This window comes from Medicago sativa, chromosome 8 (genome assembly GCF_051527215.1).
Source record: "Medicago sativa cultivar Bolivia chromosome 8, Bolivia_mono, whole genome shotgun sequence".
Classification (NCBI taxonomy): Eukaryota; Viridiplantae; Streptophyta; class Magnoliopsida; order Fabales; family Fabaceae; genus Medicago; species Medicago sativa.
In genome coordinates this window covers 54,335,022-54,354,073 of record NC_140756.1, presented here as the reverse complement: position 1 = coordinate 54,354,073, position 19,052 = coordinate 54,335,022, and the positions used below count along the sequence as shown (strand labels likewise).

At 31.7% G+C, this 19,052-nt stretch overlaps 2 protein-coding genes across 3 annotated transcripts; both read left to right on the top strand.

The window, feature by feature from the left end:
* The first annotated feature begins 3,975 nt into the window (after positions 1-3,975).
* LOC146899574 (putative F-box/LRR-repeat protein At5g54820) lies at positions 3,976-6,617 on the top strand. The gene is made up of 3 exons (XM_085735442.1): positions 3,976-4,983; positions 5,309-5,452; positions 6,096-6,617. The coding sequence occupies exons 1-3, from the start codon at positions 3,991-3,993 to the stop codon at positions 6,405-6,407; spliced, it is 1,449 nt and encodes a 482-aa protein (XP_085591568.1). The 5' UTR covers positions 3,976-3,990; the 3' UTR covers positions 6,408-6,617.
* Positions 6,618-11,331: 4,714 nt separating this feature from the next.
* On the top strand, positions 11,332-14,781 carry LOC146899573 (F-box/kelch-repeat protein At3g23880-like). 2 transcript variants are annotated; one of them, XM_085734654.1, is made up of 2 exons: positions 11,332-12,523; positions 12,714-12,934. In XM_085734654.1, the coding sequence occupies exons 1-2, from the start codon at positions 11,436-11,438 to the stop codon at positions 12,751-12,753; spliced, it is 1,128 nt and encodes a 375-aa protein (XP_085590780.1). In that variant the 5' UTR covers positions 11,332-11,435; the 3' UTR covers positions 12,754-12,934. The 2 variants fall into 2 exon arrangements, with proteins under 2 accessions (XP_085590780.1, XP_085590781.1); XM_085734655.1 differs by lacking the exon at positions 12,714-12,934 and adding an exon at positions 14,459-14,781 and having other exon boundaries at positions 11,358-12,523.
* The last annotated feature ends 4,271 nt before the right edge of the window (positions 14,782-19,052 follow it).

The following is a 19,052-nucleotide window of genomic DNA, read 5'->3' as shown; positions in this document are numbered from 1 at the left end:
TTTTATCGGGAGAAATATCTTTTTCTTAATTTTTTTTTGGTTGCATATATTATGCATTATCCTTACCAACTGAGCTAAGCTCACGAGGACTATCTTTTTCTTAATTAAAGTCATTGAAATGTTTTTTTTAACTAATAAAGCAACTGAAGTTTTGTTTTTTTTTGTTTGTATTTTTTAACTTTAGGCTTAAATAGGATGCCAAGAGCGATACTAATAGACTTTTAGCAAGTGTATTAAAACTATCGAAGTAATAAAAATAAGTTTGTTTCCACGAGGACTGTGTTAATCTCAATTGAACAATAGTGTTAATATCTGGGATATTTATTTTAATATCCGAGGCAGTAGATTTGTGTGCATAAAAAGTAAATAAATAGAAAATAAAGATTGTTTGGAAAATATATAGAGAGATGAGACTAGATCATTCGAATCCTTTGCTTGGTATACTGAACCTATTTCCTATGAATATTTCTCTAGTTTCACCTTGGTTAACTAAAATAGGCTTAATCAATCCCTCGACTTAGGACCATCTTCTCAGATTACAGTCCCTAATTCCTTAGGTGATCTAATATTCTTTGAAGGTTTTAAGAACGTTAACCTAATATCACAAATAAACGATTATCCATTCCTAAACTAACCCTGTTTATTTGAACAATTCAATTAAGTCTAAGTTGTATGCTATGGTCAGTAGTAATTCAATCTTACCGATTCGGATTATACGGTGTCAATATATAAAAAACATTAAAAACAATTGAATTGAATAAAACTAGATTGATATTCACACAAAATAGAGTTTCACGGCAACATGTCTCAAACAGAGTTACATCAGATTCATCTCAGACCTAATCTCTAAGAGATTTAGCTACTCATAATCGAAATCATAAATAACATAAACAATGGGAGAATTAAAACATACATAAACTGACTATGAGTTGGTTAGATAGCCTCCTCTTCAGTCCTTTGCTCTCAAAATCACACTTTAGGTCTCCAAAATTCCGAACCCTTAATTCTGAAACTAACTTATGCTTAAATAGGCAAAACTGTGCCTCCAATCGAGACACGATTTTCAGTAATCGTGTCATGTTTCCACATTCTTTCCAATCTTCAGTTTTCTCTGCTTTTCTTGCAGTCTAAGCTTGCTTGTGAACTCAAAATATCAAGGAATTACATTAAAAATTCCGTAATGACAAGATGTCATCAAATTCCTTTAAACCGTTGAAGCGCATGAAGTTTAGAGCTAACCAAATGGTATGGAACTGTGAATAATGCTGCAAATAACAAGTTGCAAACTTACAAGTTGCTACGCGTAGGATACAAGAAAGAGTAGAAACTACCGAAGCTATGCCAATAGAGCGATGGAGCTGATCCCTAGCCAATTCCAAAAATGCGAAGCAAAAGGACATCAAAGAAATTGGTGAGCCGAGGTTTCAAAATGTCGCATGCAAAGAACACAAATCGACACCACCATACAACCATGCCTTCAAATCAAGGATGTTGGGCCATTGTCTGACATGGATAATTCCATTGAATAGTCATTCGAAATTCCTTTGCTGAAACTAGAAGTATTCGTTCATTCTCTTTGTTCTTGAAGTTCTTTGCCCGTTTCTACACATGGTCATAAGAAGACAAAATTGTACTCAGATCTTTGATAGAGACAGCTACAAATTTGTTCTTGAAGTTCTTTGCCCGTTTCTACACATGGTCATAAGAAGACAAAATTGTACTCTTGGGGGCCTTCCATGTCTGATGGGGTCTTCTGAATTTGATGAGGTCTTCTGAGTCTAATGATCTTCACAAAGTCTGATGAGGTTAATCTTCAGCTTCTAAGAGGCGTCCTTTTCTTCTGATCCAAGATATTAACTTCTGGTTGACCTTTCTACAGATCTTCTACCATAGTCTTTTAAGCTTCTCTAGTGCTTCTGATGCTCTTAGACATGTTCAATTCATTGATGGATTTATTCTATGATCCTAAACACTTGAACAAATATTAGCATATTCAATTGTTCTTAAATACTTTGTTATCATCAAAACCTTAGAGGAATTGTAGCAAACTATGGCCATTCACAAGGTATTTGCAGGTAATTCACAAAATAATCCAAACAATGATAGTTGAAAAGTTTTTGAGCTGAGAAGTAGAACAATTTTCACATCAGTTAAAAGGTTTATTCACTATAAGCTAAATTGTTTTTCCTTATAAAATTGTCGATTACTAAACGGATGGATTTTTTTTTTATCGTATAAATTTATAAGCTATAAAACATGAGATAACTTGTTCTCATGCACCCAAATGACAAGTTTATCCAATGTAGTTTATCAGAGTGGTGAAGGTTGGTATTAAATAAAAAGAGATTAATCACTTGTGAATGTGATCGATGAAAGTATTCTGAATCTTCTTGATAACTTACAAAAAAATTATTAAATATAAGATATACTTGTCATTTGTAAAGTTGCTATTGTTCTCATCGGCAAGACTGACGGCTATACGATAGAAAGTAATTCTGATTTATTTACTTTCATGTCGATTCTTACAAGTTCAAAAGAAACAAGGAATGAAATATTTTATATTTGTTCGGATTTATATTTTACACATAACATAAAATATTTTCATGTTAGTTATTATCGTCAGAGAATCAAAGTCCTTTTTTGACCATAAATGTGCCAGCTAGAGAATATTCAATTTATATCAAATGAGGACACTAATAAGCCATAGGAAAGACACTATGAAGACACTAATCAAATCTCAAGATATGGATCTTAATTCATATTATTCATAATCAATGTTTCAAGCATGATTTTTTTTTTTTTTTTAGAAAAAAATGTTTCAAGATATGATGTACAATTTTGACATTTAATACTTTTAATATCTATTAGTAAAAGTTATTAAAATTAATATTTTAATAAAATTTATTGAGACAAATTCAACATTTTACATATTACTACCTCCGTTCCTTTTTAATTGTCACATTTTGACATTTTACACAAACCAAGACAATCAATAAATGTTGCTGCTTTTGATACAATAATTTCTATTTTTACTATAATAACCTTATTTATTTAATATCTCATTACATATATTTCTCTCTCCACAATAATAAATAAGGGTAATATTAGTAAAATAACATTTAATGTTGCATTGAACTATGTAAAATGACACTTAAATAGGAACAAAAAAATTCTTCAAAGGTGACACTTAAAAAGGAACGGAGGGAGAACTATTTATCTTTACTTATTTGTAAAAGGGAAATGCTAACAGGTGTCATAAGGACACATGTAAAGGTACCAAATATAGAAATTATACATTGAAAATTGTGTCAATTTATTACACAAAAGATAGAAATTTAATTTTTCTCAATAAATATTTTCTTTTTGTGGAAACTTAAACATGTGTCATAAGAACGCATGTTAACATGACCCTTAGTAAAAATAATACAGTCAAAATAGATTTTGTAGATAGTGCATATAGTTAAACTAGATCATTTAATATTGAGAAATGTTAAAGAGTGCCCCTTAGGGCATTGGTTAAGAGAACAATAATAGAAATATTGTGTTAGAAAATGTAAAAAGTGATGAATTCAACTTTTTAAATGTTTGAAAATTGTAGTTTCCAATGTAAAACTGCTTCCTTCAAAAAAAAAAAATGTAAAACTGCTATTTTCAGTTTCCTTAATCATTACCCTGATGACACTGGTTAGCAACACCCTTTAATATTAGATGAAGGGAGTATTAAAATATTAATCGACACGAGGGTTTATTGCCGTCTTGATTGGAGGATGAATTGTATTCATTGGACTATAGTCAAATTGAAATTTATGAATGAAGACATTCTCAGACATATTTTGCTTGTCATAATAGCTAAATTTATGAATGAAGACAAATTGTGTACTTTGTTAGCACCGTACTCGTAACTCATCAACTTTCTCAAGTTTTCTATAAATACCATTTTGGTATATGGCTACCTTCCCCTTTTGGGAACACAGCCAATACTTTCTCAAAATGAAGAATAAACAAAAAAAGAAACAAAGGGTAGAGGAAAGAAATAATCAAGATTATATTAGTACACTACCCTATAGTTTATTGAGCAACATTTTATCTTCCCTTAAGATCAATGAAGCTGTCAAAACCAGTGTTCTATCATCCAATTGGAGATACATTTTTACAAATCCAACCAATCTTATTTTTGATGCAGAAAACATGCTAGTGAAAGATTACTCATTTCCCAATATATATAACCTAAGCAAAGTGTTAATGTTTAATATCAAAATGAAGAGAGCCTCTACCTTTGTAAGTAATGTGAACAAATATTTGTCACATGTTAAAAATGTGCAAAAAATCGACAAATTAAAAGTTTGTTTCACATTTCGCAATAAAGGGTATGGCTGCAATGATCTCCATGAATGGATTCGGTTTGCGGTGGAACGAAATGTAGAAGAGATTGATCTTTGTTTGTTTGAAGAGAATCATTTAAGTGCTCATAATGATGGTTTCTCCTATGTTTTCCCTTGTGACATGTTTGGTTTCAAATCATTTTTGAAGTGTTTACGCTTAGCGCATTGTGTACTTGCTCCACAAAAACCATGTTATGTTTTTAGTACACTCACAAATTTGGAACTCTTCAAAGTTGATTTTAAATCCGAAGAGTATATCCGGATTTTGTTGTCTAGCTGTGACAACATTGAACGGTTAAGTTTTTCTGAATGTTATAATATGGAGTACCTGAAAATTGAGCATTCCTTTTGCAAGAAATTGAAGTATTTGAAGGTGAATCTTTGTCGCCAATTGAAGGCAATTATGCTAAAAAGCAACAATTTGGAGACTTTGGAATATGTGGGAAGCAAAGTTGAATTCTTTTTTGACACCCCTAACCTTAAAAGTTTCGTTGGTCGTGTGAGTGAATCGGTTGCTTATCGCGGCGAAAATTGGCTAGTCTGCAAACTTTCCACTGATCTTCCTTTGCTGGAAAATTTGTTCATTGAATGCAGCTGCATGGTAAGTGTATACATCTTTTTAAGTTATTAGATATCTCATTAAAATACAGACTTAATTCGTCTTTTGTCCCTTTCTATAAATTTCAATCGTTGTCTTAATTTAACTTTCGGTAGTTAGATTAATTCGACGATTGAGATTTACTTCAGAGGCAAAAGTGCTGCAGGGATCCCATTAGTTAAAATGGGGGTGGGGTGAAAATTGTAGTTAGATTCTCTTCAGAAGACCAATATGTCCTTTTCAGTTTCATGTGAATCTATATCTAGTTAGATATTAATAATTGTTATTAATGTGATATATTTTTCTTCATGTGGTGTTTGCTATTCAGGGTGAGGTTATAACAAATAGATTCCCCACATTTCAAAATTTAAGGCATCTAGAAGTTATAAAAGTTGCCATATTTAGACAGGACCTGTCATGGATACCATTTGCTCTCAATGCATGTCCAACTCTAGCTAAACTTAAGCTTCATGTAAGTTTGTTGTTTTCTTTTAGAATATGTTAATTTAGAATACTTTGTCTAATGGTTGTGTACTGTATTTCTGAATTAATTAAATATATATGATCCTTGAATTTTCCAATGTGCACATATATAATTAATCTTTAGAAATCATTGTATTATATGTTATGAATTTAATTTATATACACTAATAGAATAAATTTGTATATATGTATTCACTCAAATCGGATCATATATAGGGAAATATTTTAGAAATTAACTTAAGAAATTGGTACTCGGATTTCGAAGCTATCCTTCAAGATTGTTGTAGAATCCATAGTTCACATTTCGCAAACTCCGGGGTTGAGTTTACCAGACGACAAGTCAATGAGATTGCTCACACTGTAGCCAAGACGACCATATTTTTAACTAGTTTCTTCTTATTCACCAATGCACCCAATTGTATCAGTACTCTTATTATTAATGAAATGTATCAAGTTTGTTGGTCTAAAAAAAAACTTAAAAAAGTTGGTTTTGATTGGATGTGCTTTTCTAAAAATGATTGACTCCGTCGCCACATTGAAATTAATCTCTTACACCATGTTTTACATAAGTCAGTTGAAATTTATTTAGTGTTTTTTTTTTTTTTTGTAATTATGAATTCAATTTGATGCAGTTAAGGACCTATTTTACCATTGATGAAGAGATAACATATTGGCTTCCAAGATGTCCACATAATCATCTCAAGGAAATAACAATAACAGGAATTAGAGGTCACTCAAGTGAGATTGCTATTGCAATTTATCTCCTAAGGAATGCAAATTCACTTGAGAAAATGATAGTTGACCCACGTCCAAGAATTTACCTTGAGAATGGTAAATGTGTTCATTCCAAAGCATGTGAGTATTGGAGCAGGATTGGAAGGTTCAAGGTTGAATTTCTTCTTAAGCAAGAAATTAGTTCCTTGGTGGAATTGTTAATCTTGTAAACAAAACTAAGCTTAATTGCCACATTGCAAAGCTTAATTACCCCACTAGGAAAAATAAGTGATGGTTGTGATTCCACTTCACAAATATAGTCTATATATATGCAACCATGAATTGTGATATGTAAAAGGAAACTAAAGGACCCCTGAGTTTAGTGAACTAAAGGGAGTTCCCCCAAACACTTCAATGAAATGAATAAGGTTCTCTTTATATGAATTGAATTTAGCTAAATATAATTTAATAGTGTTTATCAACCATGATTTCATTTTGTTTAGTGGAGTGAGTTGAAAAATGAATTATATGTCCCTTAACTTGGAAATCTTAAAGTACATGTTACCAATTTTTAAAGTACTAGAGTGTTCACCTTAATTTATTCTCCCAAAATCTTGACCAGGGTCAAGATAGTTTTTAACTAAATGGTAAATTTTGTTACAGACGATTAAAATATTATAACACTTCATTGTTTTAATGTATTGCATAACTATTTAACAATGACACATAATTAGTTATGTATTTTGGCATTGTAATTTTTTTCCATAAACAATTAAAAACTAGATTTGATACAATTTTTTAAGTGTTTTTCGTATGGTTCATAATTAAAACTACATTTTTTTTATATAACCAACTCTGAGAAAATTATCGTAAATTTAGTTAAGAACCATACAAAAAGCACATAAGGAATTGTACTTAAGTGTTTTCCTTATGTTTAAACACGTACGCATAACGCGGTGAATGGTTTCTCAAATTGGGTTTCAATCTATTTTGAAATAAATATATTTATATAATTTGAATATCAAAACAACATATGGCTTGGAAATTTGAATATATTTATAGATATTTTTTATTTTTGAGGGAATATATTCATAGATACTAGTTTCTAGACATATGACTAGGTTTAGATTCACATCATACTATCGAAAGTGTTACGTATGACAAATCTTGTTTCATTTTTTGCATACAAAAACATATGAAAAGAGATAGGTGAAGTTCTAATCAAAAACTAAAAGTGTATAATCAATCAAGAAAATACTTTAAAAGAATAATAATTTTTTTATCAAAACACTAAAACATTAAAAGACAATAGAGACTTAAACCAAGTACAAAAGCAGTACATAGTAGAGTACCTAGAAAAAGGCAAACTATATATCCCCTAAGAGAAAAGAGGTGGATCATTCCACCATTGAGAGGTAAAGCTAGGTAATCCATGACCATTTGTAGCCAAAGCATCTGCTGCTAGGTTCCCCTCCCTATGTGTGTGAGTACAAACAGTATTGAGATTCTTAGCTACCATCTTGTAGTTGTTCCAACGAGTCCTTAAGGGACAAGGCAGTCTAGCATTAAGATGGAAGGCTCTAAAGACCGGTAAGGAGTCACTTTCAATCCATATATAAGTGTGAGATATTTTTCTAATTTTCGCTAGTAGTTATATAATACACATATTCAATTTCAGAGTTTAGAGTTTCTTGAAAGCTTATATTATTGTTGCAGAAATGTTGTCTCATCTTTATAATTTTATTTTTATTTAACATTAGTAACAATTAATTGGGAAATTTAGAGGTATTTTTTTTATAAGCAAAGAGATACGGAAGTCATTAGTAATACTATTGTAGGAAAAGATAATGATTTCTTTTGATTTTTTCAAAAGAAATCAAAATGAACTTGATTTCAGTAGTCCCAACTTTGGATTTATATGTCACGGACATGGTGGTAAAGGAATTGTAGTTCAATTGCGCAATAATAAGGAAGGGATTTATATGATCAATGGTGAGCTGGTTGCTAAAACTATGCACATCAAGGTTCCAACTAAGGCAAAGATTGAGCATGAAGGTGGTGGCAATATGTTCCTCATAACATTTATGACTGATGATAACATTCCAATTATCCCTGAAAAGGTTCAAAAAGAGTTCATGTACATAAGCTCTGATGATGAGGCAAATGTTACAACTGAAAATGACGTGGATGGTAACATAGTTGAAGAAGTTCAAGAATTTGAACAATTGCATGAGGTTGACGAAGTGGAAGAAGTGGCAGAATTGCAACAAGTGCAGGAGGTTGACGAAGTGGAAGGAGTTCAAGAATTGGAACAAGAGCAAGAGGTTGAAGAACTGGATGAGGGTGAGGGTCATTTTGTGGAAAACGTTACTGCTGCAATGTGTAACATGAAAAAACTGCAACTGCTGGTACACTACATTGGTTTTATTAACACATCAATACTTTCATATTTGTGCATTATACATACTTATCTTTATATACATGTTTTAGCATTTAATTTGGTTTACTACTGCATTAACCAAATATGATTCATTTTCCTCTGTTTTAGTATTTCCCTAACGAGATTTCAAAGACTATTTTGAAAGGAACGCGTAAGCGAATTACTCTCATTGACCCTGAACACTCTAACACATACACCTGTAAAATCATCACTGTTGAGAGATTAGAAACTAAGAAATATTTGGGAGGTGGATGGTTCCATTTCCGTAGAGATCGTCGTCTAGCAGAATGTGATATGCTGCCTTTTCATTTCGACAATCATCCTTGCAGGCTGTATGTTGAAGTTATTCCAAACTAGAATCTTTCATTAGGTGGTGATTAGCTAACTCACTTCAGATTTGCAGGACTTTTTGATTATGTTATCCTTTACTATCTTCACTTCAATTATGTACTTTATCTTTAATCTACAGTTGGGCAACTCTGCCTTTTTTTGGTTCACTGCTGACAATTATCATGTGTATAATATTTAGTTTCCCTATTTTTTGATAACCTTTTGGTGAAAACAATGTACATTACCTGACTCCTCTTTGGTGCAAACTTTATTCATGTGAAATATTATTACTATTTCTGATAATTTAATATTTGTCGTTCTTAAATGTGGTTTAGTGTTAATGTTGTTGTTGATTCTTAGGTTTTCATTGTTTGAGTTTTTCCTTGGTTTATTTTTCTTGTACAGGTTATATTCATTTTGATTTTCTTTTAATTCTGATTGTTTTTATTGTATATATGCAATATAATGTTCTATTTCATCGTTTCTATAAAATGCTTAGAAAGCAGTCTATATGCATTATATGGTTATTTATGCTATAACCAAATGCATTTCGAAATCACTCAATTGTTGGTACTGTTATATAATATATATGACTTAGGTGATAAACAATGTCTTTGTTTATTAATTCTATTATCAACTTGGATTATTTAATTTTATCAGTACTTCCATGATAAAATACTTTATCAGCTCTTTTTGAGGTCCTTCCGATCATCTAGCTCAATTAATCTTAATCGATGTTATTCAAGTTACGGAATGATTTGATTTATCATATGAAACCAAATCACATTCAAAATAAAAACATACCATCAATGTAAGTGTGACACCCTACTTTTTTTGAATTATTTAGTGTGTTTTTGCGGTATTTTACTTTGAATTGACTGATAATTAAATTCTTTTGTAGAGAGTGAATTTAGGAAAAATAATATTGTACGATAGAACTATAATAATATAATAGGCTATGTTAAAAATTTCGGTTTAAAATTCTACCGGCTTAAAAAAATTGTAACCAAAAAAAATTGTAATAAAATTGTAACACTACTATAATAATATAATAGTGTTTGGTAGTATGAATTTTTTAGTGGATATGATAAAAATTCGAAGAAATAAAAACCAGTTTTAAAAAAATAGCAAATTCTCCTTTAAGTTTTTCTTAACAAATTTGTAAATTCAAAAACAAATAAAAAACTACATTTATTGAAACAAATAATGCTGAAATTGAAGTAGCCATTAATTCATTAAACAAAAAATTATTTAACAAATGAAAATTTACCACGGTTTTTTTTTCTTTTTGAGAGAAACATGGTTTAGGGTTTGCTATATATAGCCGGGTTTGCATGAAAATTATGGTATTCGAGTTTGCATGAAAATTAGGGTATTCTGTTTGTAAACATATTAAATAAGTGTACAAAATATTGTAAAAAAAAGGCAACAGGATAGGAATGAAATTGGTGCGATGCATTTTTTTAGTATTAAATAAGTGTACAAAATATTGTAAAAAAAAGGGAATGAAATTGGTGGGGATGAATTTTTTTAGTATTAAATAAGAGTACAAAATATTGTCAAAAAAAGGCATGAAATTGGTGCGATGAATTTTTTTAGTATTAAGAATACAAAATATTGTAAAAAAAAAGGCATGAAATTGGTGCGATGCATTTTTTTAGTATTAAATAAGTGTACAAAATATTGACAAAAAAAAAGGCAAGAGGATAGGAATGAAATTGGTGCGATGCATTTTTTAAATGAAATTTGTTAGGCTAAATTACTGCATACTAATACAACAAATTGGAGGGAAAATATTAAGTTAAGTTGCTGCAGACCTAATAAAATTAATAAATAAAGATACCAAAGTGTGTTTAAAATTCTAGTAAAAAGAATATTTGGAGTCCTCGTGAACTTAGCTCAGTTGGTTGGGACAATGCATAAAAATATGCAAGGTCCGAGGTTCAAACCCCGACCACCACAAAAAAAAAAAATATTCGGATTATATAATTCCGAGGTTCAAACCCCAGCTACCACAAAAAAAAAAAAAGAATATTCGGATTATAATTATATAATCCAAAAATTGTTAGAATTACATAATCTAAAGGGTATTTTAGGATTTTTCCGAGGTTCAAACCCCGGCCACCACAAAAAAAAAAAGAATATTCGGATTATATAATTCAGAGGTTCAAACCCCGGCCACCACAAAAAAAAAAAAAGAATATTCGGATTATATAATCTCAGATTATATAATTCCGAGATTCAAACACAGGTCACCAAAAAAAAAAAATATTCGGATTATATGATCCAAAAAAATTTAGAATTACATAATCTGAAGGGTATTTTAGGATTTTTACAGAGCACACGAGTAATACATGGAGTGAAAAAATTAATAGTCTAAGCATTTTAGTATAAATTTGGACGAGTCGATCAAACAAGGAGACGTCTACGACGACACTCTCAAAACGTCACCGTTTTTACTCAATCGGTGTCGGAAATCACCGCCGACATGCCGTCGCCGATACTTCCGGAAGAAATGATCGTTGAGATACTTCTTCGACTTCCGGTGAGATCCCTCCTTCAATTCAGATGCGTTTGCAAATTCTGGAAAACCTTAATCTCAGATCCTCAATTCGCAAAGAAACACGTTCTGATCTCAACCGCCAACCCACAATTGGTCTCTGTCTTTATGGGTATTTCAAAGTGCAATCTCTTATCTTATCCTTTAAAACCACTGTTGGATAACCCATCATCCCACCGTGTTGAACCCGCTAACTTTGAAATGATACACACCACATCAATGACAATCATAGGTTCATGCAATGGGTTGCTTTGTTTTAATGATTACTCTCAATTTACTTTGTGGAATCCTTCTATCAAATTGATATCCAAACCATCTCCAACCATTATTGCTTTTGATAGTTTTGATAATAAGAGGTTCCTACATCGTGGCTTTGGCTATGATCAAGTTAACGACAGGTACAAGGTCCTAGCAGTTGTGCGAAATTGCTATAATTTCGATCAAACTAAGACCTTAATTTATACCTTTGGGGAAAAAGATTGGACAACTATTCAAAAGTTCCCATGTGATCCGCGGTGTGATCCTGGTCCGTTAGGGGTAGGGAAATTTGTGAGCGGCAATTTAAATTGGATAGTTAATAAAGATGCCGCCTTTAGTAAAAATGTCATAGTTTTCTTTGATCTTCAGAAGGAAACGTATGGGGAGATGTCGCTGCCTCAAGATTATCGTGACAAGAATACTGTGTTGTACGTTTCAAGTAACCGTATTTACGTCTCTTTTGATCATTCTAACAAAACTCATTGGGTTGTGTGGATGATGAAAGAGTATGGAGTTGTTGAGTCATGGACTAAACTGATGATCATCCCACAGGATAAGTTAACATCACCTGGTCCTTATTGTTTATCTGATGCCTTGTTCATTTCAGAATACGGAGTTTTCTTTATGAGACCCCAGCATTCTAAACTCAGCGTGTATAACTTAAATAATGACGGTGGCTTAGATTATTGTACTACAATTTCTGGTCGATTTGAACGTCATCTACATATTTACAACGAGAGTCTGGTATCACCACACTGGTAATTCATATATTCTATTGTTATCTTTTAGTTTTATATTAATGTTTTGTAGTGTGATCTTCTTTTTAATCTATCAGAGGAAAGAATGTCTATGTTGTGTTGTAGTAGAATACGTGTATTGTATAATATTAGTTCTGTTTTTACTTTACATGAGGAAACAGTGGACTTAACAATCTATTTTGCATTGCAGTAGTTTCCATGTGATCCGCGGTGTGATCCTGATCGGTTAGGGGTAGGGAAATTTGTGAGCGGCAATTTAAATTGGATAGTTAATAAAATGATAGTTTTCTTTGATCTTCAGAAGGAAACGTATGGGGAGATGTCGCTGCCTCAAGATTATCGTGGCAAGAATACTGTGTTGTACGTTTCAAGTAACTGTATTTACGTATCTTTTGATCATTCTAACAAAACTCATTGGGTTGTGTGGATGATGAAAGAGTATGGAGTTGTTGAGTCATGGACTAAACTGATGATCATCCCACAGGATAAGTTAACATCACCTGGTCCTTATTGTTTATCTGATGCCTTGTTCATTTCAGAATACGGAGTTCTCTTTATGAGACCCCAGCATTCTAAACTCAGCGTGTATAACTTAAATAATGACGGTGGCTTAGATTATTGTACTACAATTTCTGGTCGATTTGAACGTCATCTACATATTTACAACGAGAGTCTGGTATCACCACACTGGTAATTCATATATTCTATTGTTATCTTTTAGTTTTATATTATTGTTTTGTAGTGTGATCTTCTTTTTAATCTATTCAGAGGAAAGAATGTTGTAGTAGAATACTTGTATCATATTAGTTCTGTTTTTACTTTACATGAGGAAACAGTGGACTTAACAATCTATTTTGCATTGCAGTAGTTTCTTTGTTTGTGTATGCTTTAACAGTTTATGCATGCATTTCGTTACAATTTCAAATTATCTACTTCTCACACAATTTATTAGAAAAACTAAGTCTTTCTTCAACAATACGGCTAAGTTAATAATGAGATGCTAGGTGGGTAGATTTGCTTTGATTCTGCAACTGAAGAACGACTTAGATGGTTTAATAGACTAGTGCATAATTACTTGCTTGAAGTAGGGTGTGGACATTTGGTACTAAAGGACCAAGAAATGATAGTTAGGGGTTGTTGTAATATCTTGGAAGGGGATCTCATACTGTGCTAAGGTGCTGGTTTTTGTTGATTTAGTATTGAGTTGAGAAGTTAACAAGCTCCAGCCACATAACTCATTAATCTTGCTGTCACAATTATTAGTAGCTCATCTTCTGTACTGCATGTGCTCAAGTGCAACTTTTTTTCTCTTATGAATATTTTGATTTGGCTTCTTGAAAAAGATTACTCAATCAATTGCAAGTTGGTTTGAAATTATAAATAATAACGTTCATTTTCAATAGAGAATCAACACGAGATTAAAATAAGCATTGAGGAGATGAAAATGTTGCGTTGGATATGCGGTAATACTAGACTAGATAGTATTAATTAGAAGTGACAACATTAGAGAGAGTTGGGGTAGTGCCTATCTAGCAAATATGGTGAGAATTCGGCTTAGGTGGTCTGAGCGTATAGAGAAAAGACATGTATATTCTCTAGGAAGGAGAGTAGTCAAATCACTAGAGGCAGAAGAAGATCTCGAAAAACTATATTAGAAACTATCAAGAAAAATCTAGAGATTAATGAGTTGGATAAAATATGATATATGATATAACATTATGGTGTCGTTTTATCTATTTATCCGATCCCACTTAGTGATAAGATAATGTTTGGCTGTTGTTGTTTGTTCATTTTGTATTTTTTTTTTATGTACATGTTTATACTTTAAAATTTATTTTTATGCACAAAATTGCATCATATTTTCATGTTTTATTTTAAACTTTCATATTTAAATTTCATCTTTGATTTTGGACAGTTACTTTTTGTTTTGTGTAGGCTAAAACACAGTCAAAAGAAAAACAAAAGAAAAAGGAAGCAAAAACTAGGATCCGAAAGCCCAAAGCTTGTAAGGTAAGAACTAGAGAGACGGCCCAAAGCTTGTTTCGTAAAAGGTTATTGAGCTATGTATACCGTGGTGCTGAAGGTGTATCTTTAATCTTTTTCTGTATTTTTGAAAATATATGTTGGTGACCATTTCTAATTGCAATTTATACTATTAATGACAATGCTTGCATTATGGTTTGCCCTTATTGATTTTTGTAACCCCAATGTAGACCTTTTTAAGATTTATTAACATGCAGCTACGATGAACTTCTGAAGATGTTTGTTGTGTTGATAGTTTTGTAGTTCCACGTGGTTATTAGAATTAAATCATGAATTTTACCGTTCTAGAAGTCATCTGCAAATCATGTGTTGGGAGTTCATTAGTTTGTCAAGTGTAGCACAATATATAGTTTTTAACGTATTACTATCATCCGTTTTAGTTTGAGCAGGCTGAAATTGCTAATAACACCTGCTATGATGAGATTTTTGATGTTCATAGCTTAGTAGCATCTAGAGGCAGGTGTGGCAAAACGGGTCCGATCAGTCGGGCTGACCTGTTTAGCCCGCCTTTTTGCTGAACTTGTCCCCTCTTGTTGGATTGTCTCGTTAGGTGCCCTGAAAAAACAGGGCGGGGTCGGCCGGCCCACCAACTTGTGTCGTGTCTTTCGTTCAAATTTTGATGTCGGATTGATATGTTTTTTTTTTTTTTTGCCTATTTTTGTTAACATGAACTTGCCGAGAGATTTAGAAGCTTAAAATATAAGTTATTTGGGTTAAGTGAAGGCATAAGATTAGTTTAATATCTCAAGCATCTTTGCTTCTTTTCCTTTTTTTTTGTTGACCTTCTATTTGTATTAGCATTTTTTTATTTCAAAGATTTATTGATTTATAATCCCTCAATAATGTGGCATTACATGTCAGACCACGTGACAATGCAACGTAGAAGGTCAACGACCACGTCATGTTGACTAACAGAGAGGACAAATTGACCAACATTTAACATTTTTAAGGGGTTTTTGTCTTTTCTCAAATTTGAGGGGAGTATTTGCTAGAATTTACAATTTGGGTGGGTGGGGTTGCTTTACTCCCAATTATTGATACGGTGAACAATCATTTTAATTCTTCAATGTGCTACGAGCTATGATTATAGTTCCTAAATGCAAATGTGTCTTTTGTTAGTCAATTTGGTCCTCAAATATGTCTTTAGTTAGTTTAATCCTCGAATACGTTTTTCATTGGTCAATTTAGTCCATAAATTTATAGACACAAGACACACTAGGTGGTGTTTTTAAGTTCAATACATTCTGGGACTATAGACGTTTCACACATATAGGGACCAAAATTGTTGTTTACCAATTAATAATCTTTGGGTAGTGTTAACTTGTGCCCTCAGGGCACAAGTTAAGATTCTAAAAGTGGAATTAAATCATAAATTTTGTCTTGAAAAGATAAGATTTTAAATTTCTAGAATATTGAATGCACAATTTCCAACAAAATATTTCTATCTTTGTTTCTTAACTTGTGCCTTGAGGGCACAGATTATCATTTACCATAATCTTTAAACTAACACATAAAGGGATCAAAATTGTTGTTTACCAATTAATAATCTTTAAACTAACTTGATAGTTCAATCGTTACTGCTTAGTGTTCTGCTCCTGTTTGTACATTCACTCATGCTAAAGTTTGGTGTTATGATGCATTCATGATAGCTCTTACACTCTAAAAGTGACATTTCATCACGAAGTGAACTCCTTAACCACGACTGTCATTGCGACACAGGTGAAACATAGCTTGTCACTCAAAGAAACTGCTGTCACCATTGTGTGACAGAATACCTTCTAGATTAATTTTAATTATGCTATTTTCTATAAATCTTTAACCCCTTCTATTCCCTTCTAGAAGGATATTGCCGACAATAGTTGGTTAACAAATTTCTTAGATTGTGGCAATGATTGGGAATTTCATTGTATTTGTAACCAAACTATGTACGGGCGAACAAAGATATATTGTGGCGTTACCAAAATAAAAATATATAATGCAATTCTTAGGTAAATCAGATGTTGTTATCATCATTAAAGGGAAGATGTCATCATTTGACATATAGTTCAATTTAATTCATCAAAATAAAGATGTCATCATTTGACATATAGTTCAATTTAATTTAATGCAATTACATAACCCAGACCAAAAATGATTAAATGACTACATAAGTTAAAAGTAACACCACAAAGCTATGAGTAACGGCTAGTTGAACAATATGAAGACAATTCACACTATTCAATTTATCCTTGCAAATTCTCTGCTTAGTTTCTTTCTTCTCTTTCTCAAGTTGCATTCTAACATTGCAGCTACAATCCCTAATAATTCAACTATCCCTCTGTCTCAACTCTCAATTGCTGCTCAGAATGCATTTTTTCCTTCAACATTGTTAAAGGCTCGATTTGACAATTCCGGCTAGGCAGGTGCTCTCATTCAACGAGGGTTTTGGTAGAGACTTTCAAACAATGATACAAATTGGATATAACTTCTTCAATATCCAACAACATTACTAGTATTAGATATTAATCACTTCTACGTGTTTAAGACTTATTTTCTTTTCTTAGATTTATTTACTAGCAGTTTGATGCTACTTCTTTTCTTAGGTTTCTTTTTTTCAATTAAAAAGAACCCCGACTCCGAGGGACAAAATTGCAACTTAACCGCATCTCGATATTTTTATTTTACATTTATTTATTGGAGACAGAAACAAGCATTTTTCTTTTGAACAAAATTGTGGGTAGAAAACCATAGTCCTTAACTTTCACGATGTAAAAAGTTATTAAAAAAAGAAAGAGTCTAGTTATGCAACAAACGGTATATAAAAAGTCATTTGAATTCAACTTTCACAATGTAGAAAACGTGTATATACAAGGATAATTGAAAGCCTAGTTATGCATCAATTATAACGTAGAAAACTCTTATCTATATTTAGAGTTGCAAACTGGAAGTATAAAACAAGAGTAATTCCTTTAAATCATCCTCCAAAGAATTTATCATCAATAAATCCAACAAAGACACAAAACATTTACCAAATTTTAAATTTGGCATCACCATTTTCCTCGAGAGAAAATGTGACAATTGTTTTAAATCATTGAAGGATTAACTTAATGACAAATTATATTTTTTACAAGGCTGATATACCGATGACATAATATTTGGAGGATCAATTTAGCACTTCACTCTGATACAAAATCATATATCATACTGAAGCGTTACAACCAAGAGCACTAATAAAACAACCACACTCCCATATAAATCAGATACGAAGTAGGAGGAATAGAAGCTACTGATGAGATAGAGAACCCTGGAGAAGTCCATCACGAATTTGGCTAGCAACATCGCGAACAGCACCAGGTCCATGTAGAATAAACACATGGACATCTGGCTCTATATCAGTAATCAGTGTTTGAACAATTTCATATCCATAAGCTGACATAGCCTGTTGAGATGATTCAAAGTTACATAAATCCACAGTTCACCATATCAATAAAAAAAAATTGTAATTAGATAAGAACTACATTAAACACATCAACGTGGCTTACTGCCTTACTCCCTTCAGAAACTCTAAACGTGGCTTTCATGTTGCCCATTCAAAGCTTTTCACTTCTTCTATAAATAGGCTAGTACACTTCTTAATTCACTCACACACAACTATCATTATCTATCATTATCAGAGAAGTGAAAACTCAAGGTTTATACTCTTTCCTTCTCTTTCTATTCTTTGTTTTTACTAGTTTATTCCTTGTCAAATCTTTGACTACTTAGAAGACTACAAGTCCTATTCACTATCACATTCAATAGCTTATTTTAGTTTGCTTTGTTTTTATTAGATTTAAAACAATAACTTTCACCGACTGAAAAATGATTTCATAGGCAAATATACACTGTTGAATACCAATCTATACCTTCTATGAGTAATCTCTACATAAACCAGTTTTATTTTTTTTTAGCATGAAAAACCAATGTAAAAAAAGGGCTATCTATAAAATGATGTTTTGGAACTTCAAAAGATTAGTGATCATGTTTGACATACTAATTTCTATTTAGATGAAAACATACAGTGCATGTTAATATATACATAAGAGTAGCTATTTTCTGCATGGCTATAATTGAAATGAAATAAAATAAGATATTTACTTATAGCTACAACAACACAGTAGCATATTATCACTTGATTCCCTAATTAGTTAAGTTTAAGATGCCTATTTTTCTAGTAATAAATTGGAGCTACTCACTTGACTTATATATTATTTCTTTTAACTAGAAGGTGCTCATAAGTTTGTAAAACAAGATTAATAACTCTAAGCTAGAAATAAATTTAAATTGTTTAGAATTTTGGTTAACATGGTAGTAGCTAATAGAAGATCTTAAAAATAGTGACACCGGATAGTTTTCTTTTGAAATTTTTCCAATGATAGATACGTTCCAAAAGTAGTGACACTGGAAAGTTTTCTTTAGAGAAATAGTGTTACATTTCAGAGTTATTTTGACTCTATAAATTAACTTT